General features: G+C 40.1%; 1 protein-coding gene across 4 annotated transcripts in view; it reads right to left on the reverse strand.

Moving 5' to 3' along the window:
• Nucleotides 1–382: 382 nt before the first annotated feature.
• Nucleotides 383–27,866, reverse strand: part of si:rp71-68n21.9 (kelch-like protein 13) — an 81,626-nt gene continuing 54,142 nt past the window's right edge. For 3 of the 4 annotated variants that reach the window (XM_059968382.1, XM_059968380.1, XM_059968383.1), the window contains 5 exons: nt 26,012–26,144; nt 25,058–25,254; nt 21,736–22,531; nt 9,808–9,921; nt 8,430–8,997 (listed from right to left, as the gene is read on the reverse strand). In XM_059968382.1, coding sequence (XP_059824365.1) covers nt 8,480–8,997; nt 9,808–9,921; nt 21,736–22,531; nt 25,058–25,254; nt 26,012–26,144 — 1,758 coding nt within the window. In that variant the 3' untranslated portion in view covers nt 8,430–8,479. Of the gene's footprint in view, nt 3,118–8,429; nt 8,998–9,807; nt 9,922–21,735; nt 22,532–25,057; nt 25,255–26,011; nt 26,145–27,866 lie in introns of those variants that run through there. The other variant, XM_059968381.1, reaches the window with a different exon arrangement.

Here is a 27,866-nt window from a genome sequence, read left to right on the forward strand (position 1 = left end):
TGGGGATCTGTGATGTATTTTGATAATTTCATATAAACATGGATTGAATATATTATCCAGATTATAACATATCCCAGTAATAACTGATATTTCAATTGAATGCAGAGAGATATATTTTTATGCACAGGAGCCAAGTTATCTCAATGTACTCCAGACAAGCATCAAATCCGGGCAATTTTTTAAGTCACTGAAGGAAATCATCAAATCATTTGTTAACATGACAGAAGCTAGCAGTTGTTTATAGTATAATCCTTTTTTAATACTCAACACACACTAAAGTATCATGGAAACATTTTTAATTCCTAAGAAACATAAAAATTGACTTTACATTTTTGACTTAGTTGGAATGAAATCCATTTTTTAAGTATATTAGAAATCCCTTTATGCACAGGCGTAAAAATGTAATTATCTTATACTCCACGTACTAAGCTACAAATTAAACAGCCTTTCTTTTTATTGATATATCATAGCCGCTGTTGTCATATATACGTGATCAAGAGTATTTTTAAAAAATTACCAAATGAAATTAAATGTGGACAACATTAAGGCAATAGTATCTCTATTTTCTTTTTATGTCTGACCCAACCCACACCTATCAGAGTCCAGTCAGCTGTCTGGACACTGCAGACTTGATGAATGTTAATTGCTTCCTGAGCTCCCTGCATTCTCTTGGCGCCTGATGAGCAGCCAGTAGCCTTATGTACCAGAGGACCAAAAAGAGCTTTTGTTTATGAAGAGAGGGTCCCACCAGATCCCAATCAAGGCAGAGGCCTTATCATTTTTTTGAAATCCATCTCTACCAAAATTCAGCACATATAGGAAAGACTTATTTGGATTTGGACTAAGCAGCCTGACTCAATCTCCAATACCTTAATAAGATTATAGAGATGAGGAAGGTTGGAAGCAATTGAAGAACCGTAAAAATGAGGCATTACTAAAGTAGGCTAACAAGACTTAGACTGCATTGGAATAAATGAGTCTCGATGTTACAAAGAAATGGAAGAAAGATCTCGGCAGCAGATCAGCTGTGCCATGGGTTGAGGAGGAATGGTCTTACTGACAGTGCAGAGAATGTTGAGTCTTTATGAAGCTCTAATTAAAAACTTAGATAAAGCATATGTTACAAATGTGATTGGTAACATGAATGAAATAAATGATTTGGACCATAAGACATAGGAGCAGAATTAGGCCATCGGGCCCATTGAGTCTGCTCCACCATTCAATCATGGCTGATACGTTTTTCTCTGTCCTCCTCAATCCCAGTTCCTGGCCTTCTCCCTGTAACCTTTGATGCCATGACCAATCAAGAACTTATCAATCTCTGCCTTAAATACACCCAACGACCTGGCCTCCACAGCTGCATGTGGCAACAAATTCCACAAATTCATTACCCTTTGGCTAAAGGAATTTCTCTGCATCTTTGTTTCGAAAGGGCACCCCTCTATCCTGATGCTGTGCCCTTTTGTCCTAGACTCTCCCATCATGGGAAACATCCCTTCCACATCTACTCTGTCTAGGCCTTTCAACATTCAAAAGATTTCAATGAGATTTCCCCTCTGAATTTCAGCGAGTTCAAACCCGGAGCCATCAAACATTCCTTGTATGATAACCTTTTCATTTCTGGAATGATCCTTGTGAACTTCCTCTGGACACTCTCCAATGCCAGCACATCTTTTCTAAGATGAGGGGCCGAAAACTGTTCACAATACTCAAGGTGAGGCCTCACCAGTGCCTTATATAGCCTCAGCTTCAATTGTCATGCCTATTTACAAATAATTTACTGCATTTGTCATTTTCCTTAATCATAAGGATGTTGAGAATCCATGTGCCATTAAAGCAATTACATTTCACATTTAAATGGAAGTTTCAGCTCCTTTCAAATATTGACATGTTTCTCTTAACGCTCTCTTACCTTTGTGCAATTGAGTTTCCACAAAGCTTTAACCTGCTTTCCATGGCAAACAATATTGAACTTTACCTTTTAGCCTAGGAATTGGATCACAGCACCCATCTGATACATGATACTTGTTGATAGGTGCTCTGGTGATCATTTTGAGGTAAAATCACACGGAAGGAAAGTTGGCCTTGGTACTTTTGTGAATTCTGTAGTGTTTCTGGCACTTTCCCAGCAGCAGTTGCACACCTAATCACATGACAACTTGTGCAGAGCAAGTTTTCTCCCGTCTCGTCAAAAACTGGAGCTCTAGGGTACATGCCTTAGTTTTGCTGAATACTTACAGTGCAGCTAGGAGAGTGGTGAACTACATCTACCTGTCTGGACACGCCCCTCTGCTGACTGCTCCTGTGGCTCCTCCCACTGACCCCTGTATAAAAGCGGTTGGAGGTACTGCTCCTCCCTCAGTCTCCAGGATGTTGTGTGGTGGTCTCTTGCAGCTAATAAAAGCCTATCGTTCGCCTCCCGTCTCCGAGAGTTATTGATGGTGCATCAGAGTGTACAGTGCTGCTTTGTTCTATCTGTTTCTGTTTAAAGGTATGCTTCTGACACAAGAAGACATGACTGAGCACATTCAGAACTAACTGCAGATTGCTTTATCCCCATCCAAAGTTCTGAGTTTGCTCAGCCTAGCAGGGAGTGTTTTTTTTCTCTCCAGTGTTTAGCTGCTGGCAGTTCATAGGGTTCCTCAGCGGTGACCCCATCGCCAGAATTCCATCAGCCCCTTGTCCACCTGGGGCACAGCAGCTTCTACCAGGGTTAATTTTCCCTCTACAATACCTCTTGAGAGAACACGTTATCCATGATGGTGCATTCATAAACATTTACAACAGAATAACAACATTTACAGAATGTAAAGGACAGATATTTTAATAATTTTAATGCTATAAGACATGGCAATATGGTGACGTAGTGATTACACGACACTATGACAGCTGAGGCATCAGAGTTCAGAGTTCATTTCTTGTAAGGAGTTTGTACATTCTCACCATGACCACGATTTCCTCTGGGTGCTCTGGTTTCTTCCCGCAGTCAAAAGATTTACCAGTTCATAGGATAATCGGTCTTTGTAATCTGTCCTGTGTTTAGGCTGGGGTTAAGTAGGTGAGCTGCTGAGTGGCACAGCTCGTCGGGCTGGAAGGGGCCGTTCCCCGCTGTCATCTCTAAATAAAATTTAAAAAATAATGTAAAACTTTGTTTCACTGCTAAATATGCACATTTCATTATCCTTGTGCTAGATTACACTTCCCGCCCAGTCCGGTTATCGGAAGGTTGCTTCCTTTCCTTTGGATAATGCTTGCCCTTGATTATCCACAGACAGCTTACTGGTGCGTTTTCAGAAGGCTGCCTCGGGCTGATTGAAGGAACGGTCTGTGAGGGCAGGTATGCTGTCCAAGAGGCCACGACGGAAGCTGTTTGGTACCCTAGTAAGGGTAGATGTCAGTGTCCAGAAGCTGGACAGCAAAGGGCTGGGTTGGTCATGGTGAAGTGACTAGCTGGCACTCCATAATGTTTCAAGCTCCCATTCAAAGAACACTTTTAAATGTATATTGCTCCATACCAAAAATAAATACTATTCTATTGGAATGTTTGATTTAAATCAGATTTAAATAAAGAGATTCTGAAGTAAAATCCATCTGTCCAGACATTACAGATACCTTGCTCTATTATAATTAAAAACAGGGTAATACCGTTGGATAAAAAACAACTCAAGACTGAGCCCCGAATGAATGTCATCACCTTAAACATTTTTATATAATGTTTGACTGAAAGACCCATTTCTTTAATATCTCCTTAGCCTTCCAAGTTCCTCAGCATCTCCAATAACATCCAAAGGCATGAATACAATTCTGCTTGGCAGGTTTTTGAGTTTTGGAATGCTCTGACTGAAATCCTGTCATAAATTCCTTCTGCCAATCGATAGTGCTGGAAAGCACAAGTCATCATGATTTTCTGTCTGAGGAATTTTGGTTTTGAAGAGCGATGTGTAATGGTGGGAGGATTCAGAAGTTGAGGAGCAGCTTGATGGGGCTTCATTTAATTGTTGTTTATATGATGATACACCTCTCTATATCTGACAGATTGTTAGCCTGTGATACAGGTGAGATTTACAACATTCAGATGGTAAGAATGGGACCTTGAATATCCCTTAAGTTAGGAGAACAGTCAAGACTTTCAAAGGTGTACTGGGTTCTCCAATTTTATATTTAAAAAAATATATATGTAGAGAGAGAGAATTAAAGAATGCAGTCTTTATAGGATAAGTTAGCGTTTTTCTATATATATTGATTTAAGGGATGTGGAGGCTCAGCTACAATTTAGTTGCCTTTGTGCTGGTGGTGAGTTTCCTTCCTGAACTGCTGCAGTGCATTGTGGGTAAATCCACAATGGTGTTGAAAAGATTTCCAGGATTCTGACGCAGCAATAGCGAAGGAATGGAAATGAATTTCCAGGCCAGTATAGTGTGTGGTTTAGAGGGCAAATTCCCGGTGGATTTCTGACTCTGACTTAAATACTGCAGCTAAACCAAAGATATTTGCAATATAAGATCATGACGGATAAACACTGAACATCCGGAGCAACACACACACAAAATGCCGAAGGAGCTCAATAGGTCGAGTTGTTCATAATGAGAACACTCTCAGGTTGAAGGAGCAAAACCTCTTAATTCATCTGGGTAGCCTCTAACTGGATAGCATGAACACCAATTTCTCCAACTTATAGTAAATTCCCCCCTCCCCCTTCCATCTTCTTCAATTCCCCACTCTGGTTCCCCTCTTACCCCTTCAGTTCTCCTCACCAGCCTATCACCTCCCTCTGGTGTCCATTATTTATCCCTTTCTCTCATGGTCCACTCTCCCCTCCTATCATTTCCTCCTTCTCTAGCCCATTTCCTTTGCCACCTGTCAGCTCCCGGCATCTTACTTCATCCCCGCTCCTCCCCACCTGGCTTCACCTATCACCTTCTTGCTTATATTCTGTATATTCTTATTCTGACTTCTTCCCCCTTCCTTTCCAGTCCTGATGAAGGGTCTCAGCCCAAAATATTGTCTGTTTATTCATGTCTGTAGATGCTGCCTAACCTACTGATTTCCTTAGCATTTTGTGTGCATTGGTCATGAGGGATATGCACGTTTACAGTACTACTTTGGTATAGGCCTTGGAAATAGATCAAGAAAAAGTTCAAAATATTGCAAATGACTTATAAACCCTACTGAACACAAAGAAAAAGAATATGGAGCTGTCTGTTAAAAAGATCATATATAGTTTTGCCAACTTTCTCCTAATGGTTTGCAAGTAATTTTTACCTATTCAGATTCCATGACTAGAACTTTGGGAGATAAGAATAGTGTTCCTCATCAATAATTAACTTACTTTGAGTGAATAATTATTTAACATTAAAATATGATTAAATTGGAATGCAATTCTCTAAATTATAAGGAATTAAAATCACTCAAAATCTTACTGCATGACAATGAAGTATTCATTTCATTATTTCATTCAAGTTGTGAAAAATGTTAGTTCTGAATTATCAGGAAGTATCAAATCCAAGTGAGAAATATGAAGCCTCCTTTACACGCAATTAATAGTTTTATTTAAATTACAGATTCCTGTACATAAATGCGAAAACAGCTGTAAATGAGAAACCTGCAGCAAATGGTGCCACTAGAAAATCTAAGACAGCTAGAGGTCCATTTGTCTGTGTCTGAAGCTCACTTTATCATCAACTTACTGAACCACAGAGGCAGAATGTTTTGGTAAAAAATGTTTAAAAAGGAAGTGTTTGACGAAATTGTAATGGTTGTCAGGAAACAGTGAAGAAAACTACAAACTACTTTTATGGAAGAATTAATATTTTCTTAATATCATGTACTAAAACAACTATACCAGAGACTGTTGTCTATGTCTCTTTATTATTCTTATAATATGAAATTTGAAATTAATTTTTGGCTCTTTCTTTTCCACTGCCTTAACTTACCAAATGGACATAGGACCAGACTGGTGATGACATCTTTACATAGAGTGAGAAACATAACACTGCAGCTCATTCTGCATAAGGACCAGCATTGTAGCATTTACTGGACTGTTCCAGCATGTGATTCACCTTAGAAATGGACACAATGTTCATAGAGTGATCAGTCCTTCTGGCTTGTCCTTAGCCAATCTAAAAAGTTCGTTTGACCTTTCGGGTTAATTGATTCCTGCTCTGAACTAATTGGATGTGTTGAACCAACTCAGAGAATTCCTTTGATGACCTGTTGTGTTTTCTTCCCTCCAGCTAATAGTTCTGTGCCATTTCCTTACCTTGCATTGAATGCTAATAGTTAAAAGACACTGGATGCTAGAGCATTGATGCTTGACATTTCACTCAAGCTGTCTGTTCAAAATTTTCTGATCCAGGCTGATCCATGAATCTCATACTGAAAAGCAGAATGCATTTAGAATAACTAGTTCAAAAAAAGATTCACTTCTTTGCTGTGACTCACTGCTATGCTGCAGGTTGGCAGCATTTCATATTTTTGTCTGAATTTCTACCATCTGCATTCTTTAAGAGTTATTTTGACTCTGCTTAAATAAATAAATGGACTTCTCTTCACAAACAACTAGGTGACAAGAGAAAATATTCCAAAAAATTTAATAATGTTAATCAATTTAACTTTTTATTGCTTTTTAAAAGGTGATGGCTTGAGAAAAATCAAATATAATCTGTTGCTAAAAACAAAGTTGCTGAGCTACAGATTTTGAAATGTTCATGGCTAATTACACATTGATATTCAAGGTTTATTTGCTCAAGACTAGTCAGTTATCATTATCAATAGGCAGCCAGCTGGGGCAGGAGTTTGCAAAGGTAATACATTTGTATGAACAGATGTTTGAGTGTTGTTTCCATGGCAACAAAATACAGTACCTACTGAATTGGGATATTTTTAAAGAGTAAGAATTTCAATACTAAATTAATTAGTTGTTAGCCTTTAGTAAAGGACCTTTGGGAGTGAGCTCCATCACAAAGGGGAAGATCGACTGGTGCTTGGTAAAGGATGCTTGGTGCTTCTGCAAGAATGAGTAAAGCTGTAAATGAATTTTTTGAAGTAAAGGGGGCTGGAGTTCACTTGGTAGAGCAATAATGATGAGTAGTGGATATGGCAGATATGTTGGTAAGCTAGTAAAGTATCAAAGTTTGTTCTGTACGTGGAGCAGGTGAAGATATTCCTGAGAGTGAATGATGTCTTTGAAGTTGCGAGTGATGAAACTGAGCATTTCAGCAACACGCAGAAAAGTAGGTAGTCATACAACGAGCAAATCCTGGTGACAAAAGGTGAATGGGTTACCCAAAATGGCAGGATCCAATTAGTTTGGATTATGAATCTATTTATGATCCACATTTTAGGTCAGGACACTTTATCATGTTCTTCTACTCAAACAGAGTGACACATCTTAGCATTACCAGTGTTCAATGGATAAGCAGAATGATCTGTCTGCACATCCAGAGAGTGGCAGAGAGAAATGGCCTATGAGGAATTGGCTGGCATTGTCTTTGATTACCAGCACCTCTCCCACACAGAATATCCCCCAGCTAATGTGCAGACATGGCTGTTTGTACAGGCCAACCTGGAGATGGGGTGGACCAAGTGAAGAGTCAGAAAAGGTGGCGGAAATCATGGTCAGAGGAAATAGTTTCAGGTAGACAGCACCTTGAGAATAATCAAGTCGGTGCATGGAGGACTGTCAAGGTGGAGCTGTACAGAAGGTAGATTTGTTGGGAGTCAGGGACTCTACAGTGAAGACAAATGACAGATACCGAATGGTATACATCAATCGGATGATGCGTGCACTAAGAACAGGAGGACTGAGATGAAGGAGAAGTCCAAGTGAGCCCAAGTTGGAAGGGATATCATAGGGCTAAAAATGGCATCACACAGCCCAAAAGTGGAGGTGATTCACCAGAATCAGGAATTCCCAGTGTGGACACACACTCTCCGGCAGTTGAGAAGATCACGGAGGTACAGAAGCCCGTAGTATAATAGCTTTAGTCTTGGCTTTTTTTTTAATGTAGATGTCAGATTGATTTATAGTTATGTGTAAATAAATAGTTAATTTATGATATCATCGATGGAGGTTTGTTAACTTTTTTTAAGTGGGAACCAGTGTAGTACTTGCAGGAGTTCTAAGCATAATTCAAATCCATGTATACATATACATTTGATGCATTTTGAAGCTCTGTCCTTCTTTCTCACCTTACTACCAGAAATATAGGGGAAAAAAGACAAATATTACACAAAGGAATAATTACGTCTGTGACATTATTTTGTACATGACAGACAATTTCAATGGCAGAGTCCATTTAAAATTTTAATTTCCCCATTAAGTGATAAATTTGCAATACATGGGCAATCTAAAAACAATATTAGTTGTAAAACCTGGAGGTTACAAGGCATCTTTCAAGCCAAGCTGTTGTAAATAACAGCAAATTCAGCATTTTCAAAGGAAACAATAAACAGCACTTTAAAGAGAAACGTACAGCGGTCAGCATTTAATATTAAAACTAGTCGTTCCACTTACTCCCAAAAATGGAGAGTCTTGGGATGATGATTCTATTTCATCCTCTGGCACGTGAACTGTCAGGGTGCAAGCCCGTATGCCACCGAGTGATTCGGGTACGTCAAAAACTTTCTGCCACTCATTTTTTTCTGGATCATACTTCTGGACAATTTCTACCATACAACGATTGTTCCATGAGTAGCCTCCAATAACGTATATGTTCCTGTTGAAAACTGCTACACCCACGTCACTCTGTCCGCGTAGCATTGGAGCAATCTCAGTCCACTGATCGCTAATGGGGCAATAGTACTCACAACACAGTACATCATCATAGTCACTTGAACCGCGAAAATGGTTCCCTCCAATGACGTAAAGGCGATCTTCAATGGAACACATACAGTGTAGCCCACGCACAGTGGACATGTCTCTCTTCCGGGACCAGGTGTTAGTTTCTGGATTATAGCACAGTAGCTCTTTCTGAAAAGTATCATGGGTAATCCCACCTATAATTTCAATGCAAAGGTTATTAGTGTCATAATAAAAAAAATAATTGCTCGCCTCATGACATTGGGTAGCTTATTTTGCCTTTCTTTAAACTTTGATTCTTTCAGATGATTTACAATATCTGGATTATAACTGTCCTCTAAATACACAGGAAAAGGTACTATTGGATGGACCTTACTGCAATTTCAAGTACATCAACAATATACTTAATCATCTTCAATACTTCATTACACAATTCAGATTCGATTCATTCATTTATTCATTCATTCATTCATTACACAATTCAGATTCTGGTTCATTCATTCATCACATGTACATTAAAATATCCAGTGAAATGCGTCACAGCCAACACAACCTAGGGATGCGTTGAGGGAAGTCCTAGCTCTGGTGCCAACATATCATGCCCAAAGTGTCCAGCAGAACAATAACACCAAAACAACAGTGCAAGCCTTTTTGCTTGCCTCCATCCATACAGAGTCCTCCAGTCTCAGGACGGGCCAGGCCGTCAGTCGTCATTAAACTGGGAAGTATATAATATCCCAATCATTCCTTATAAACATAGCATAGTGTTGAAAACAGCTCAATTATACATAAAGGAATGCTAATTTAATTGCTTAATATTGACCTAGTCTACATCACACTTAAGGCACAGAAACAACCTGAATGCCTGCACATATATGGAACAATGATAGACCCTTAAACACTTTCATGTTTTCGTATTAGAACACAGAATATCCTTGTAAGAAAAATAATTTTACTCTAATTATGTCATAGTACTGTCAAAGATGATCGTTTTCATTTTTCCCTACCTGATATGTACATGTATCCCCCGTGAACAGTCCCCGCATGTCCGTAATGAGGTTCAGCCAGTTTAGTGACGAAAGACCATTCATTCATTGCTGTATTGTAGCGTTCCACTGTTGCTGAAATTGCCAGAAAAATAAAGATCATTTGGTTTTAAATTTGTGCTTGATCAAACTGATGAGCATAAAACACTAATTTTACTGTCAGGGTAGTACTATTAAATTGCAATCATTTACAACCAAGCAGGAAACAGCTGTGGCAAAATTCAGATATAGTCTTTTAGAACCATTTAATTTAGTTCAATAGCTGCTGTAAAGCACAAACATTTGATTTTGTAATTACTGCTGAGCCAATTAGATAATTTTTTTTCATTGCATATCTCTGTATTCCTATTGGACCACTTACAAATTGACAGCTGGCCTTTGTTGTTTCTCTTAATATAACAACATCTGGCTGAGTAAAAACATTTGTTTTTTAAGATAGCCCCCAGACCGTGAATAATCTATTACATCACTAACAATACCATAAGACATCTGTGTAATAAATGAAATGGTTAAAGAAAGATAACATTCCAGAATACCTAGGGTCATTTTTGGCTGCTGAGATATATTATTCTAATTATAGAATAGAGTCATAAAATACTACAGCACAGAAACAGGCCTTTCAGCCTTCTCCCATTGATCTGCATCTGGACCGTAGCCCTCCATACCCCTCCCATCCATATACCTATCCTAATGTCTTTTAAATGTTGAAATAAAACCCACATACATCACTTGCGCTGGCAGCTCATTCCACGCTCTCACAACCCTCTGAGTGAAGAAGCTGCCCCTGATGTTCCCTGTAAACATTTCACATTTCACCCTTAACCAATAACCTCTAGTTGTCCTCTCACCCAACCTCGGCTGGATTTTTCTATTTATAACTCTCATAATTTTGTATACCTCTATCAAATCTGCTGTCAATCTTCTATGTTCTAAGGTATAAAGTTCTAACCTATTCAATCCAGTAACTTAGGTCCTCAAGTCTTGGAAGCATCCTTGTAATTTTTCTCTGCACTCTTTCAATCTTATTTACATCTTTCCTGTAGGTAGGTAACCAAAACGACACACAATATTCCAAATAAGGCCTCACTAAAGTCTTATTCAATTTCCACATAACATCCAAACTCCTGGGCTCAATACATTGATTTATGAAGGCCGATGTACCAAAAGCTTTCTTTCCAACCCTACCTACCTGTGACACCTCCTTCAAGGAATTATGGATCTGTATTCCCAGATCCCACTATTCTACCACTCTCTTCAGTGCCCTACCGCTCGCCATGTAAGACCTATCCTTGTTGGACGTCCCAAAATACAACACCTCACACTCATCTGCATCAAATTCCATCTGCCATTTTTCCAGCTGGTTCAGAACCGGCTGCAAGCTTTGATAGTCTTCCTTGCTGTCCACTACACCCCCAATCTTGGATTCATCTGCAAATTTGCTGATTCAGTTTACCACATTATCATCCAGATCACTGATATAGATGCCAAATAACAAACGACCTGGCACTGATCCCTATGGCATACCACCAGGCACAGGCCTCCAGTCGAAGAGGCAACCACCTAGGACCACTCTCTGGCTTCTCTTGTGAAGCCAGTATCTAATCCAATTTTCTACCTTATCTTGAACGACAAGCAACTGAAACTTGCTAAGATCATGTAGACAGCATCCACTGTCTTGCGTTCATCAACTTTCCTGGCAACTTCTTCAATAAAACTCTTTAAGACTGGTTAGACACAGCTTACCATGTACAAAACCATGTTGACTGTCCCTAATCAGTCCTGTCTATCCAAGTATTTATATATCTGGTCCCTTAGAATATCTTCCAATAACTTCCCCACTACTGATGTCAGTCACACCAACCTATAATTTCCTGGCTTATTCTTAGCCCTTTCAAAAATAATAGAACAACATTAGCTATCCTCCAATCCTCCAGCATCTCACCCATGGCTAAGTGTATTTTAAATATCACCGCTAGGGCCCCTGCAGTTTCTGCACTAGCCTCCAGAAGGGTCCAATGGGCCACCTTGTCATGCAATTTGAGACTAATCAAACACCCCCCTCCTCTGTAATCTGTGTAGGGTCCATGACCTCGCTGCTGCTTTGCCTCATTTCTATAGACTCTGTGTACACCTCCAAGTAAATACACATGCAAAAATGCATTTAAGATCTCCCTCATCTCTTTCAGCACCATGAATAGAGTACCACTCTGACCGTTCAGAGGACCAATTTTATCCCTTGCTATCCTTTTGCTCTTAAAATATCTGTAAAAATACTTAGGATTCTCCTTCACCTTGTCTGTTAGAGCAACCTCATGCCTTCTATCTCTCCTGAATTCCTTCTTAAGAGTTCTCTTGAATTTCTTAAACACCTTAAGTACCTCATTTGTTTCTACCTGCTATGCACCTCCTCCTTTTTCTTAACCAGGGTCTCAATATCTCTGGAATACCAAGGTTCCCTAAACCTATTATCTTTGCCTTGTATTCTGACAGGAACTCCCTGTGTTCTCAAAATTTAAATTTTGAAGATCTCCCACTTACCAAGTACACCTTTGCCAGAAAACAACCTGTCTCAATCCACACCTGCCATATCCTTTCTGATACCATCACAATTGACCTTTCTCCAATTTAGAATCTCAACCCAGGGACCAGACCTATCCTTTTCCATAATTACCTTGAAACTAATGGCATTATGATCATAAATGCAAAATGTTCGCCTATGCAAATTCTGTTAATTGCCCTGTCTCATTTCCTAATAGCAGATTTAGTATTGCATGCTCTCTCACTGGGGTTTCTATGTACTGATTAAGGAAACTTTTCTCAACTCGTTTGACAAACTCTTTCTCATCCAGTCCTTTTACAGAATGGGAGTCCCAGTCAATATGTTGAAGGTTAAAATCACCAGCTATCACATCCTTATGTTCCTTGCAATGTTCTGCCATTTCTCTACAAATTTGCTCCTCTAAATCCCACAGACTGTTGGGTGGTCTGTAATGTAGCTGCATTAACATTTCTTATCCCTTAGTTCTACTCATAAAGCCTCACAGGATGACCTCCCAGGCTGTCCTGTCTGAGAACTGCTGTGACATTTCCCCTGACTAGTAATGCCTCCCCTACCCCTTAAATACCTCCCACTCTATCACATCTAAAACAACGGAACCCAGGAAAATTGAGCTGGCAGTTCTGCCCCTCCTGCAAACAAGCCTCAATAATTGCTGCAATGTCATAATACCACATGCTGACCCATGCCCTAAGCTCATCCGCCTTTCCTACCATACTCATTGCTTTGACATATACACTATTCAGAACGTCAGTCCCACCATGCTCAACCTTTTCATTCCTGACTTTATATGTAGGCTTAACTACATCTTTCTGCCCAACCACTCCACTATCTGTTCTGATGTTCTGGTTTCCATCACCCAGCAACTCTAGCTTACACCCACTCGTGCAGCTCTAGCAAATGTTTCCACTAGGCTATTAGTCCCCTTCCAATTCAGGTGCCAACTATCCCTTCTGTACAGATCCCATCTTCTCTTCTGAGCCACGGAGCCAGACTCAGTACCAGAGACCTGACTGCTGGGGCTTTTCTCATCAAGATCATTCCCCTCCCCTCCAACAGTATCCAAAGCAGTAAACATCTTGCTGAGGGGAACCGCCACAGGGGTGCTCTGAGCTGGTTGCCTATATCCCCTTTCCTTTTTCTGATGGCTACACAGTTACCTGTGCCCTGCACCTTGTGTGTAACTACCTCCCTGTATGTCTTGTCTATCAACCCCTCAGCCTCCCGAATGATCCAGAGTTCATCCATTTCCAGCTCCAACTCCTTAACACTGTCTGTTAGAAACCACATCTGGATGCATTTCCTGTAAGTGTGGTTGTCAGGGATACTGGAGGTCTCCCTAACTTCCAGCATCCCACAAGAGGAACATTCCTTCCTGGCATCCCACCGCTCCAAAGGTGCCGTAGTATTGAAAAGAAATCTACCTAAGGCCTTCACCTCTCCTCACTAAAATCTCAACTCTCCACTCTAACACTGGCCCACTCCCACAACAGCTGCTCCACTTAAACCAAAGTTCTTTTTATTGGACCTTGCCAAGTGCTTAATTATGTACAATCAAATCTCTCCTTGGGAACTGTAGCACGTAAAATGTGCTGACTGCCCCAGGTTGCCTCTTTTAAAATCTTGTTCCCTCTATGCAAATCAATGTCTCCATGGGAACTGAAGCATACAGAGTAACTATTATCCAATTATAAACTAGATAATATTATAGTTCAGTTTCACTAATAACTTTGTACTCACGAATCAGGGGAAGAATTCTCCTGAGTGGTCTTTTTTATAGAAGGTTAGTTATTTTGATCTTGTACTGGCTGGTTTCATTTTCCACAAGCTAATTCTGTCTGTGCCATTTATTTAAATATTCTTTGTCAACAAACTTATTTTCTCCAAATCCAATAATACATAGAAATTTCCTTCTTATCACATAGAGATTAAATTTAGAATTGTGTCTGGAGCTCACTTCATCCCTCCACAAATGTTCTTCTGAAAATGAGCATAGAAAACTGTGGGCAATATTACAAATCAATACCAGGAAATAAAGTCTGATTGCTTTAGATGCGACTCTTTTGGACTTCACTTTATGACAATATTAATCTTAATATTCTTCCTCTGTAGAATTCCCTTGCCAAATACAGATTGAATGCAACATTCCAGTCATACTCCAGTCAGAAAACATGAGCATGTCCCAGTTGTCCCTAAGCCTGGTGGTAGGTACAGCCAAGATTTTGTACCTTCTGCCTCTTAGGAAGAAGAGGGAATGTCCGGCATGGGTGGGATCTTTGATTATGTTGGCTGCCTTATTGAAGCTGCAAGACATATTGCCAGGGTTCATAGAGGGGAGATTGTTTCCATTATGTTCTGAGTAGGGTCTGCAGCTCTCTGCAGTTTCTTTCAGTCATGGTCAGAGCAGTTGTCATGCTAATGGTCACATGTCAAGTTTCCTTAGCCTCCTGAGGAAGTAGAGGCATTGGTAAGCTTTCTTGCCTCTGTTATCTATGTGGTTGGACCAGGACAGGCTATTGGTGATGTTCATTCCTAGGAACTTGGAGCCCTCAGTCCTCTTGACCCCAGCACTATTGATGTATAAAGAAGCATTCACACTGCCCACTTCCTGAAGTCAATGATCAGCTCTTTGGTTTTGTTGACATTGAGTGAAGGATTGTTTTCATGACACCATGCCAGTAAGCTCTCTACCTCTTTCCTGTACTCTGACTCACTGTTACTGGGATAGGGTCCACTACAGTGGCATTTGCTTGTAGGTGGAATTAGAGCAGAACCTAGCCACATAGTTATGAGTGTGGAGGGAGTTGAGCAGGGGTACTGAGGACCATAGCCTGGGGAGTACCAGATTTGAAAATAATCTTGGCAGAGGAGTTGCTGCCTATTTTTACTGATCGTAGTTAGTTGGCCAGGGAATCAACAATCCAATTGCAAAGGGAGGCATTTCTCTCAATCCTCGGAGATTGTTGATGAGTTTGCCTGGAACTGAAGTATTAAAGGAAAAGCTATAGTCAATAAAACAATGGTTAAATGTATGTATCTTTAAAGTCTGGATGCTTCAAAGATGAGTGTGGGACTTGGGGGTTGACTTCCGCCATAGACATATTTTGGCAGAATTTCATCCGGAAGGCTAAAATTGACGCATACTCCAAAAGACTGGCTATGACACTCCATGATGGTGGATGTCAGAGCCACTGGGCTGTAAATATTAATGCAAATTACCTTTTTATTCTTAGGTATAAGATTATGAGACGCATTGATCATGTGGATAGCCAGAGGCTCTTCCCCAGGGCTGGCTGAAATGGCTGGCACGAGAGGGCACAGTTTTAAGGTGTTTGGAAGTAGGTACAGAGGAGATGTCAGGGGTAAGTTTTTTTATGCAGAGAGTGGTGAGTGCATGGAATGGGCTGCCAGCAATGGTGCTGGAAGTGGAAATGATAAGGTCTTTTAAGAGCTTCCTGGACAGGTACATGGAGCTCAGAAAAATAGAGGGCTGTTGGTAACCCTAGGTAATTTCTAAGGTAAGGACATGTTCAGCACAGCTTTGTGGGCGAAAGGCATGTATTCTGCTGTAGGTTTTCTATGTTTCTATGTATTGGGGTAATAGTCGTCTTCTTAAAGCAGGTGGGAACCTCTGAATGAAGCAAGGAGAGGTTGGTTATCTGCAAGCACCCGCCATGATTTGAGACATTACTGAAATAGTAGGAGTATAAGAAGGATTGACTGTGGAAATGTTGATGGAATAGGAATATTATAGATTAGTTGTCATATCCTCAATCCTGTGACGGCAATATTAGCTCAGTCATAGGCCTCTCAACCATTAGAACCAGTTAAAAAGAAATATTCATCCCCAAGACTGTGATATATGATCAGGCAGAGGTTATTCACCATCTGAAACAGTTGAGTGACATTTGGCGTCTTGAAGGTGTTATATTAGATCAGTAGTTATTGGAGCATCTGTCTTGCATGCCTTATCCTGAAATCTTAGTTAGAATGGGGAAGGCTTATAAGATACTTTATCTAGTTGATAAAAATAAGATCCATGGATAAAAGCTATGCAGTTTAAAAAGGCTTTAGAGAAAAAGAAATGGATGAAGTGGCATCTGAGACAGAAGAATGTAAAAACAAAAAAAAAAATCAAAAGCTCTACCAAAGAATATGGCCAAAGGGAGACCGGGCACTTAAGTTGTATGATTGAAATTAAATACTTGATTCTGTTCCATCTGCTTCTAGCAGGTGCTTCCATTCACAGGGATTTTCAGGATAAACAAAGATATTTTCAGTGCAGGAGATGCTAATGAATCATCTGCTTGAATTACCATATAGAAATGTTCAGGAAAGAACATTTTGTGAAAGTTTTGTGAAAGACGAGAATATTTTGTCTTTGCTCTGAGAATGTATTTTGCCCAAAATTAATTGTACACTGTTTGCATGCTTCTGGCTTTTGTACTACCTTTTGGAAAGAGTATGGCAACTGGAATAGCTATAACACAGCTGGAATCCTTTCTGACAAACCAAGGTAGATAAAGCATAAAGAGGTTAAACCAGGCCAGAAAATTAAACATCAGTTCAACAAGAATTCAAGACCAAGAAATAGGTCAACAGTTGGATCCCGCCGTAAGCAATAACTAACTGGTTATAACCTCAAGGACTAAAAATATTAAATTTCACTCCACTCTTTAAGAAGGGAGAGAGGCAAAAGACAGGAAATAGTAGGGCAGGTAGCCTGACTTCAGTGGTTGGTCCTTTATTAAGGATGAGGTTTCAGGGTACTTGAAGGCACATGTAAAATAGGCCAAAGTCAGCATGGTTTACTTAAGATGAAATCTTCCCTGACATACTTGTTGGAATTCTTTGAGTAAATAAACAGTTAGGATAGACAGAGGAGAGTCAGTGGATGTTGTTACTTGGATTTTCAGAAGGCATTTGACAAAGTGCTGCTCATAAGGCTACTTAATAAGATAAGAGCCCATGGTATTACAGGAAAGAATGGATAGATGATTGGCTGACTGGCGAGGGTCAAAGAGTAAGGATAAAGAGGACCTTTTCTGGTTGGCTGCCAGAGACTAATGGTGTTCTGTAGGGGTCTGTGCTGGGTTTGCCACCTTTCATGTTATATGTTAATGATCTGGATGACAGAATTGATGGCTTTGTGGCCAACTTTACAGATGATGCAAGGATACATGCAAGAGCAGGTAATGTTGAGGAAGCAGGGAGTATTCAGAAAGATGTGGACAGATTAGGAAAATGGGCAGAGAAGTGTCAGATGGAATACAATGCAGGGAAATCTATGGTCATGCATTTTGGTAAAAGAAATAAAGGCCTACACTATCTTCTAAATAGGGAGCAAATTCAAAAACTGGAGCTAAAAGGGGACTTGGGGAATCCAAAGTGTAGGATTCTCTAAAAGTTAACTTGCATGCAGGCTGGGTTAGTAGAAAGGAAGGCAAATGCATTCATTTCTAGAGGACTAGAAAACTAAAGCAATGATATAATGCTGAGACTTTATAAGACATTGGTCAGACCATATTTTGAGTATTGTGAGCAGTTTTGGGCACCATATGTCCTGACAGTGGAGAGGGTCCAGAGGAGGTTCATGAGAATGATTCCAGGAATGAAAAGGCTATCATATGAGAAGCGTTTGATGGCTCTGGGCCTGTACTCGCTGGAGTTTAGAGGATTGGCAGGGGGGTATCCCACTGGAACACACTGAATATTGAAAGGCCTAGATAGGCGTCTGGATAGAGTGGACACTGAGAGGATGTTTCCTATAGTGGGGGAGTCTAGGACCAGAGGACCTGACCTCAGAATAAAAGGATGTCCCTTCAGAACAGGGATGAGGTTGATGTTCTTTAGGCAGAGGGTGGTGAATCTGTGAAATTCATTGCCTCAGATAGCTGTTGAGGCCAAGTCATTGGATATATTTAAAATGGTGGTTAATAGGTTCTTGGTTAGTAAGGGGGTTAAAGGTAATGGGGAGAAGGCAGGATAATGGGGTTGAGAGGGATAATAAATCACCTAGGATCAAATGGTTGAGCAGACTTGAGCTGAATGGCTTGATTCTGCTCCTAAAGTTCCTAGAGTACTGTGCAAAAGTTTTAAGCATATATATATGTGTGTGTGTGTGTGTGCGTGTGATGTGTGTATGTGTATATATATATATATATATATATATATAGAGAGAGAGAGAGAGAGAGAGAGAGAGCTAGGGAGCCTAAAACATTTGCACAGTACTATATTAATTTATGTATAGCACTGTAATGCTCTCACAAAAAAAAACAAATTTCATGACACATTTGAGTGATGATAAACCTGATTGTGATATGGCATCTCCATTGTGGACTGAGAGTGGGAACAGGGCAGGAAGAAGGGAGTCCTGGTTGGGAAGAGGGGAATGGAATGGAAAGGGGACTGAGCAGGAGCTCCTGAGACACTTTCTATAATCATCAATAAACTAGTTGTTTGGAATCAAATGCCCTTGCCTGGTGTCTCAGAGCCACTGTGTCTGCACCCCTGCCCCAGCCCTCCTTCTCTGCCACCTGTCCCACACCACTCCCGTGGTACTCCACCCTTGCCATTCCCAAAATCCTTTGCTCCTGCCATATTCACAAACTCAATCTCCACTCCATGTTGACAAATATGGTATTGTGCAAAAGTCCTAGGCACCTTAGCTATAAGTGTGTGCCTAAGATTTTTGCTCAGCACTGTATGTCTTATAGTCTTATGGTGTCCTGTACCTTACTTGAGTGAGAAACATCTCACTGTTCTGTGTTAATATTAGTAGATGTAAATTGGTCACCCACCTCTATGATAACTCATGCCTGTACTGAGCCCGATTCAGTCTCCACTACCCTCACCTACCTGGTCTGCATGTTGAGAGCCAAGTGGCCTCTCTGCCATCCAGGAGATATCCAGCAAGGTATACCAAGACCTGAGGTGATGTACACTTCACCCCTCACACTGCCCAACCCACCAAACACTGTCAGCTTTTGACAAAGTGCAAGGTCAGGGACTAAAGATTTGCCTCCCCTCATTGATGGTTTGGTTATACTTTTAAACTGTCTCAAGTTATATTGGAAATTATTAAACTTTAAATTTAAAAAAAAATTCTAAATCTATAAGTATTTAAATATTATTATGTTATTAAAACACAAAGAATTAACATAAAACATAAATTAATACATGTTAAAAAATTGTTACTTCAAAATAACCTGTTTTTTTTCCCTTTAATCTCCAAGTCAGAACTCCCTGTTGAAATGAATTGGACTCTGACCCGAAGCCGTCTTGCCTGGTGCAGGATTGCAGATTCATATTCCCCAGTTAATGCCTGTGATCTCCAGCAGAGTTAAGGTTTGCTCTTTCGCCCCTTGTGGACCTATTTATGGGACAGTTTGGTGGGTTTAAGGCACCAACATCTATCACTCTGCTTGTTCCTTGTGGATGTGGAGTGAGGGTGAAAAATGTGTGGGAAGTTACCAGAAGTTAGAGAAATTGATGTTCAAGCCTTTTTTTAAAGTGGTACATTAATTCTTTAAAATAATTAGGCAGTAAATTAAAGCAAACATAATTAGTTAAAAATGACTTGATATCTTTAAGGGCAATAATCTGGTGCAATCTCATTAACAGAACTGAAAATAGGCTCAATCGCATAAAATATGCATGTTAAATCACTGTGCTAATTTGAAACCTAGGAGCAATCACCTAAAATCACTTTAAAATGCAGCATTGAACATTTGCTGGCTATATTATGGAAAACGAAAACATTTTTAGAATGTGCCTCTTTGTGTTCCTGTTTCAAAAAATTATCCAAGTAAAATGTCCAAGCCTCTGCAAATGCCCATAAGCAAGGCAAATATAAAAGCTCCCCCAGTGATTAATTCACTTTCAGGCTGTGCCCTGTTTTATGGCTGACCTTGGTTCTAGCACTATGTTTTAAAACCGGTACGAAATATAATAAACAACAATTTACACCGTACACTCTTAACATTCTACAAAACTTGACAGCAACTATGGTTATGCACGTTTAGCTGAGAATACGCTTGAGTAATCCAAGCAATCTGACTAACGTTGAACCAAAAAGAAAGCCTTTCTTAACATCAGGATGAACATAGAAAAGGATAAGGAATGAGAGGTGATCTTACTGAATCAAATCAGGTCCTTCAGAGGTATGATCGAGTGGATGCCAAGTTACTTCTATTTGTGGAAGAATCTCACATGAGTGGATACAATTAAGAGATTGGGGCAACCACTTAAACCATGGTACATAGAGATTCCTCCTTGCAGTGTGTGGTGACTGTCTAGAATTCTCTCCTTTGGAGAGTTGTGGAGGTGAAATCATTGCAGGCATTTAAAGAGAAAGTAGGTATTTTTTAAAGATCAGGGAAATGACGGCAATGGGGAACTGACACAGAATGGACATCGGGTCAGAGTGAGTAGCCATGATTATTTGGAAGGTTGAGTCAAGCTTGAAGGGCTTCCCACCTTTTTTTGTTCTAACTCTAGTTTTGTAGTCAACTCTGATTATAAGATTCTGTGTGAAAGTGTTTTTGTTAATTTATGGAATGGTGACATTGCTGACTAGGCCATATTTAATCGCCATTAATAGATAACTTGCTTTCCTGAACTTTGTGCTTGCAGGTACTCCACAGAGCAGTTGAACTTTCTTGTTGGAGGAATTCAGCCCAAAAAGGATAAAGTTATGCTGGCTTATTTCCAAGTCACGTTGATGTCTGGACTCGGAAGAGAACTTACAGGTGGTGGTGGTCCCATGAATCTGAGTGACTTGGTGAAGTGTTGTCTAAACAGTAACTTTGTTCATAGGTTTGATAAAGATAATTTAGGGTAGGGACAAGTCCCATTGCATTTACAAAAAATTTTAAAGTGGTAGTGTTTGTTATCTTTGATATTTTCTGTGATTTATGGGCCAGGGTTTCTTCAGGTGCACAAGGTGTCACTGACATATATATTGAAAACAGTAAACAAATAATAGATACCTAGAAGATGAGAACAAAGGTATACCCTGGTATGTTGAAAATAAACTGATGCCATTATGACTGTTCTTTTAACAAGAACAGTCTTAATGGTTTGCTTCTACGCACAACATGGAGTGATGTCGAAGGTGAACAGGAAACATAATAACAGCACTCTTTTGGAGAAGTAAGCTACGATTAATCTAATGCAGTGAAAGCATCTTTAATTGTGTGTACTGCCTATTTCTGACTTGTCAATGTTTGTAGTCCAGCATGGAATTTGTATTACTAATCTGTTCTAAGGTCCAAGCCATTGTTAGCAGCACTGGGTGAGCAACTGATGATTGCAAATAGATTGAAATTTACCTAATTCTCCAGCTGCATTCCGGCCACCCACTGCATACAGATTTCCTTTAAGGGCACTTAAATGGAAGAAGGTTCTCTTTTCATTTAGTGAACCCATCTGTTTCCAGTTGTTGTAACGGGGGTCATATCTGTACGTCGAATCAACAGCAGTTTTTCCTTTTGTGTCGTAGTTGCTCTGCCCACCGACGACAAAGAGGAAGTTTCCAATCACAGCTACGCCATGCTGGTAACGCGGTACATCCATCGCAGCCAAGGGCCTCCATTTCTGCGCACTCTCATCAAACAAGCGCAGCTCTTTGCTCACTAGGAGTTGTTGACGGAGCACGCCACCCAGTGTTACCAGGTGGGTTGAGTTGGAACGGATCCTCGTCCTTTCCGACTGCATGATTGGTTGCATGTGTGGCAACATCTGGTAGTTGCTAGCTTCTAGTAGGAGGTTAACACAGCTAGTATCATTTCGCATGAACTCCACATTCTGCACGTGTTCGAGGAGCTCCTGTGGTGTCATCAGCGGGAAGCGAATGTTCTTCATCAGTTTTGCAGCAAACTGCATTCGGCATTCCTCATGATTCAGCCACTGACAGGTGGCCTTAAACAGCTGTAGTTCAGTGCAGCATTTTAGGCTGTCACTACTGAGCACAGAGAGAAGCTGGTCAAGGGAAAGCTTCAGAAACTCCCCATTGCTTAGCACTGTTGAGAAGTTCTTTACAATAAAGTCTTTGATAAAGTTATGCAATTTGGTCAAGTGGAATGTGTTGGCAATACGTCCAAATTCTACACAGTTTTCAACCGAGACCTGGTAAATATAGAAGAATTTTAAAGAAACATTATGTAAAATGGACAAATTATTATTAGTGTCATGAACATCTTATTTCGATGACACCTTCTACTGTGTCAAAGATCTTTACAGTACAGTATTCATATGTTGATTCCAGGCTTCAGCTCACTTGTTCATATGCTGGTTGTGTTGGTGCTGAACTTACTCTATTCTGTTGGTTCATAAAGACAACACAAGAGATTCGGCAGATGCCGGAAATCTTCAGCAACACACACAAACGGGTGGAGGGAGTCAGCAAGACAGGGAGCAGCTAACTGGTTTAGAAGGGTGGCACGCTAGTACAATCACTTTATAGTTCCAGTAATTGCTGATCGGGGTTCGATTCCCGCTGCTGTCTGTGAAGAGATTGTATGTTCTCCCCAAGACTGTGTGAGTTTCCTCCGAGTGCTCAGGTTTCCTCCTACATCCCTAAAATGTACAGCTTAGGGTTAATAAGTTGTAAGCATGCTTATGTTGGCACTGGATGATGGGGTGGTAAATTGGATTAGTAAGTATGCAGATGATACTAAGGTAGGTGGCGTTGTGGATAATGAAGTAGGATTTCAAAGCTTACAGAGAGATTTAGGCCAGTTAGACGAGTGGGCTGAACGATGGCAGATGGAGTTTAATGCTAAGTGTGAGGTGCTACATTTTGGTAGGAATAATCCAAATAGGACATACATGGTAAATGGTAGGGCATTGAAGAATGCAGTAGAACAGAGTGATCTAGGAATAATGGTGCATAGTTCCCTAAAGGCCGAATCTCATGTGGATAGGGGGGTGAAGAAAGCTTTTGGAACGCTGGCCTTTATAAATCAGAGCATTGAGTATAGAAGTTGAGATGTAATGTTAAAACTGTACAAGGCATTGGTAAGGCCGAATTTGGAGAATTGTGTACAGTTCTGGTCACTGAATTATAGGAAAGATGTTAACAAAATAGAGAGAGTACAGAGAAGATTTACTAGAATGTTACCTGGGTTTCAGCATCTAGGTTACAGGGAAAGGTTAATCAAGTTAGATCTTTATTCTTTGGAGCGTAGAAGGTTGAGGGGGGACTTGATAGAGGTATTTAAAATTATGAGGGGGATAGATAGAGTTGACATGGATAGGCTTTTTCCATTGAGAGTAGGGGAGATTCAAACAAGAGGATATGAGTTGAAAGTTAGTGGGTAAAAGTTTAAGGGTAACACGAGGGGGAATTTCTTTACTCAGAGTGGTAGCTGTGTGGAATGAACTTTCAGTAGAAGTGGTAGAGGCAGGTTCAGTATTGTCATTTAAAGTAAAATTGGATAGGTATATGGACAGGAAAGGAATGGAGGGTTATGGGCTGAGTGCAGGTTGGTGGGACTAGGTGAGAGTAAGCATTCGGCACGGACTAGAAGGTCCGAGATGGCCTGTTTCCGAGCTGTAATTATTATATGGTTATATGGAAGGTTGGCGACACTTGCAGGCTGCCTCAGTGCAATCCACAGACTGTGCTGGTCAAGTTCAAAGTAAATTTGTTATCAAATTGCATACATGTCCTCATATACAATGCCGAGATTCACTTGCTTGCAGGCATACCCAATAATTACTCAACAGAATCAATGAAAGACCACACCTCCTTGATGCAAACAATGGATTTCACTGTAAGTTTCAATGTACACATGACAAATATAATTAATCTTAATCTTTAAGTAGTCAATGTTTCAGGCTGAGAAGTCGCAAATGAAGGGTCCTGATGAGTTGCCTAGGTCTGAAATGTTGACTGTTTATAACTCTTCGTAAATGCTGTGCAGACTACTGAGTCCTCTAATATTTTGTGTGTGTATGTTATTCAAGATTTCCAGCATCTGCAATATCTCTGTGCTGCTTGAGTGATTGAGTTCTTCCAATATTTTGTGTTCTTGAGTCAGATTCCAGTATCTGCTATTTTATTTGTTTTCCATCCAGCTACTCTCTTCCAGTTAGAGTCGTAGGTGCTTTGTATTTCAAAATTTCGTATTAGATTACTTTTTTGATTTAAGAATTAGAAATAATTAAGCAATGGGTTTTATTTTAGAGGGCTGCAGTTTATAAACCCAGCCTCTGAAACATCATTGACATGATCAAACTCCATTTGAACCAGATTATCAAAGAGGGGAGGGAATGACATGCAAGAAATGGGAAATTTCACTAAAAGCCTATACTGAAATACATGTCAATTCAAGCAGTGTTTGTGGAGAGGGAAATATAGTAAACATGTCAGGTCTAGGACACTTCATCTGATCTGGAAAAGTGTGCTTTACATAGCAGGGATATCTGTGATGAAGTTTCCAAAGTAAAATATTACTTTAAATATTGTGGGAGACAAAGAAGAATCCAATTGTATCAGAAAGGTGAAGCTAATTCCATGAAGAGAGAGGAAAGCAGGGGCAGCTTAAAAATTTAAATGCAATATTAAGACCTGCGGGTTGTAATATATATAGATGGGAACCTCTTCCTCAAACTTCCCTTGAAAAATATGCCAGTAACAATGGGACAAACCTGAGAAATTAGAAGCTCCTTACAAAACTCAAGGATAGGCAATATCTGGAGGAAGCTTGCTGCTTCTAGTATGTCCTGGAGATTGTCCACATTGAGCGCCAACTTTGATGTGTAGATGAATTCTACAATATTTTTCAGTCCTATCTTGCTTATTCCATGCAGCTTGATAGAATTCAGCTCCTGTTCCTTCATGCCACCTGACATCAAAAGATTTCAAGTTTAAGTATACAGTAGCATTAAACTGCAGGTCATGCTTATGGTAAGCATGCTCATTTTCCTCAGATTCTGTCTGTTAAAATGATTTTCAAAAGCTATAAACTTAAATTACTCCAATAGTTTAAAAGGTAGGAAAGAGACTTGCCAGAGCTGAAATGAAACTGAAAAATAAAGACCCTTCCTTAGCAATAGAAAGAAGAAAAACAATGGAAGTAAAGAGGAAAAGAGAAAGCAAAGTAGTACAGTAAGTACCCAGGAAGGGAAATTAAATGCCTAACATAGGTAGAGAGAAATTGCTTTTGTCAAAGGCTAATTGCGATAATATTCTGGTTTGTAGTGGAACAGGCCTCAGCATGTAACACATTCAATGGCTTTCCTCCATCCCCTTTGTTATTTCAGTAAAATGGGATATTGAAGGTGTGGGCCTTAGAGCCATAGGGAATGGGAATTGAGTGAGTGTTGGAAGGAGAATGTCAGGGATTGAACAGGGTGAAAAACTACAGAAGTATATCCTTATAACACTGCACAGATTTTCACAATGCTCCTGTTACTCTACTGAAATAACCTTGGTGGATAACCAGTAAGAACTTTGTATAGATAACCTAAACAGCAGGCAGGACAAGAGGGCCTCTATGGACAATGTCACATGGATCATGCCATCAGTTCATGTTTCTGTTCTTGCTGAGTTAGTCTTACACTTAAATAGTGAAAGGTAGAGTTAGTAGAAACATTAATTACCCGTGAACATAGCCTTAAAATAGTCACTTGCTGATGCCATCATAGCTCTGTGCACAGGAAACTTTTCATCGCTGTCTCCTGGCACCAAAGTGACATCGCAAAGTAAACCTTCATTCCTCAGGTTGTTAAATCCCTGAAAGAAAAAGAAAATTAGAACACAAAGTTCAGAATTTATAGCTGTAAACTCCATCAGACTTTTAAAAAAGATCTAAAATGGTTTTCTAATAATGAATAAACAAATGAGATTAACACATAACATTTGTCACCATAATAAGACCTTAAGATACAGGAGCAGAATTAGGCCATTTGGCCCATCGAACCTGCTCCACCATTTCATCATGGCTGATCCAATTTTCCTCTCAGCCCCAATCTCCTGCCTTCTCCTCGTATCCCTTCATGCAATGACCAAACAAAAATCTATCAGCCTCTGCCTTAAAGATACATAAAAGCTTGGACCCCACAGTTGCCTGTGGCAAAGAATTTCACAGATTCACCACTCTCTGGCTAAAGAAATTCCTCCTCATCTCCATTCTAAAAGGATGTCTTTCTATTCTGAGGCTGTGTCCACTGGTCTTAGACTCTCCCACCATAGGAAACATCCTCTCCATATCCACTCTCTCAAGGCCTTTCACCATTTGATAAGTTTCAATGAAGTTCACCCCTCATTCTTCTGAGTTCTAGTGTATACAGGCCCAGAGCCATCAAACGATCTTCATCTGACAAGCCATTCAATCTTGGAATCATTTTCGTGAAACTCTTTTGAAAATTCTTTAGTTTCACCACATCCTTTCTAGGATAAGGAGCCCAAAACTGCCCACAATACTCCAAGTGAGGCCTCACCAGTGCTTCATAAAGTCTCAACATTACATCCTTGCTTTTATATTCTAGTCCTCTTGAGATGCATTCTAACACTTCAACACTTATCCCACCCCCAGCAATTGCCCAGCATTGTCTTTTGTAGAGCCGTAGAGAAGGTGCTTTGGCTAGCAACTCTCTCATGCCTCTGTAATTCCCTTTACTCCTCTGTAACACTGATACCTCTGACTTTAGCTTTGCCTTCTCAAACTGCAGAGTGAATTCTGTCATATTATGATCACTACTTCATAAGGGTCCTTTTCCTTTAATCAAATCGGTTCATTGCACAACACCTAATCCAGAATAGCTGATCTCCTAATGGGCTCAACCACAAGCTACTTGGATCCAGCACTAACACAATTTTCCCAGACTATCTACATATTGCCCTTTTGACATGCCTTTTCTATCTCCTGTTGAGATCAGTAGCCTACATCCTGACTGCTGTTTGTAAGCTCCCATCAGCGTCTTTTTACCCTTGCAGTTTCTTAACTCTACACATAAGGATTCTACATCTTCTGATCCTATGCACCTCTCTCTAAGGATATTTTTACTAAGAGCCATGCCAGCCCCTCTGCTGTCCTTTTGGTGCAATATGTATCCTCGGATGTTAAGCTACCAACTATATTCTTCTTTCAGTCATAACTCGGCAATTCCTGCAACATCATCTGCCAATCTCTAACTGTGTTACAAGATAATCTACCTTATGCACACTGCATGCATTCAAATATAACAGCTTCAGTCCTGTGTCCATCACCCTTTTTGATTTGGTCCATCTTCTATACTGCAACTCATCCAACTGACTGCAATTTTGCATATAGCTGTACAACACAGAATTGGGCCCTGTTGGCTCACCAAATCCATGCTGACTCTTTGCCTATCTACGCCAACCTCATCTGCCTGCAGCAAGTCCATATCCTTCTATGCTTTTTCTTTTTCATTGCCAGTTTTACAACCTCTGAATAAGTAATTCCACCACCTCCTCTGGCAATCAGTTGCTGAA

Source organism: Hypanus sabinus, chromosome 4 (genome assembly GCF_030144855.1).
Source record: "Hypanus sabinus isolate sHypSab1 chromosome 4, sHypSab1.hap1, whole genome shotgun sequence".
NCBI lineage: Eukaryota > Metazoa > Chordata > Chondrichthyes > Myliobatiformes > Dasyatidae > Hypanus > Hypanus sabinus.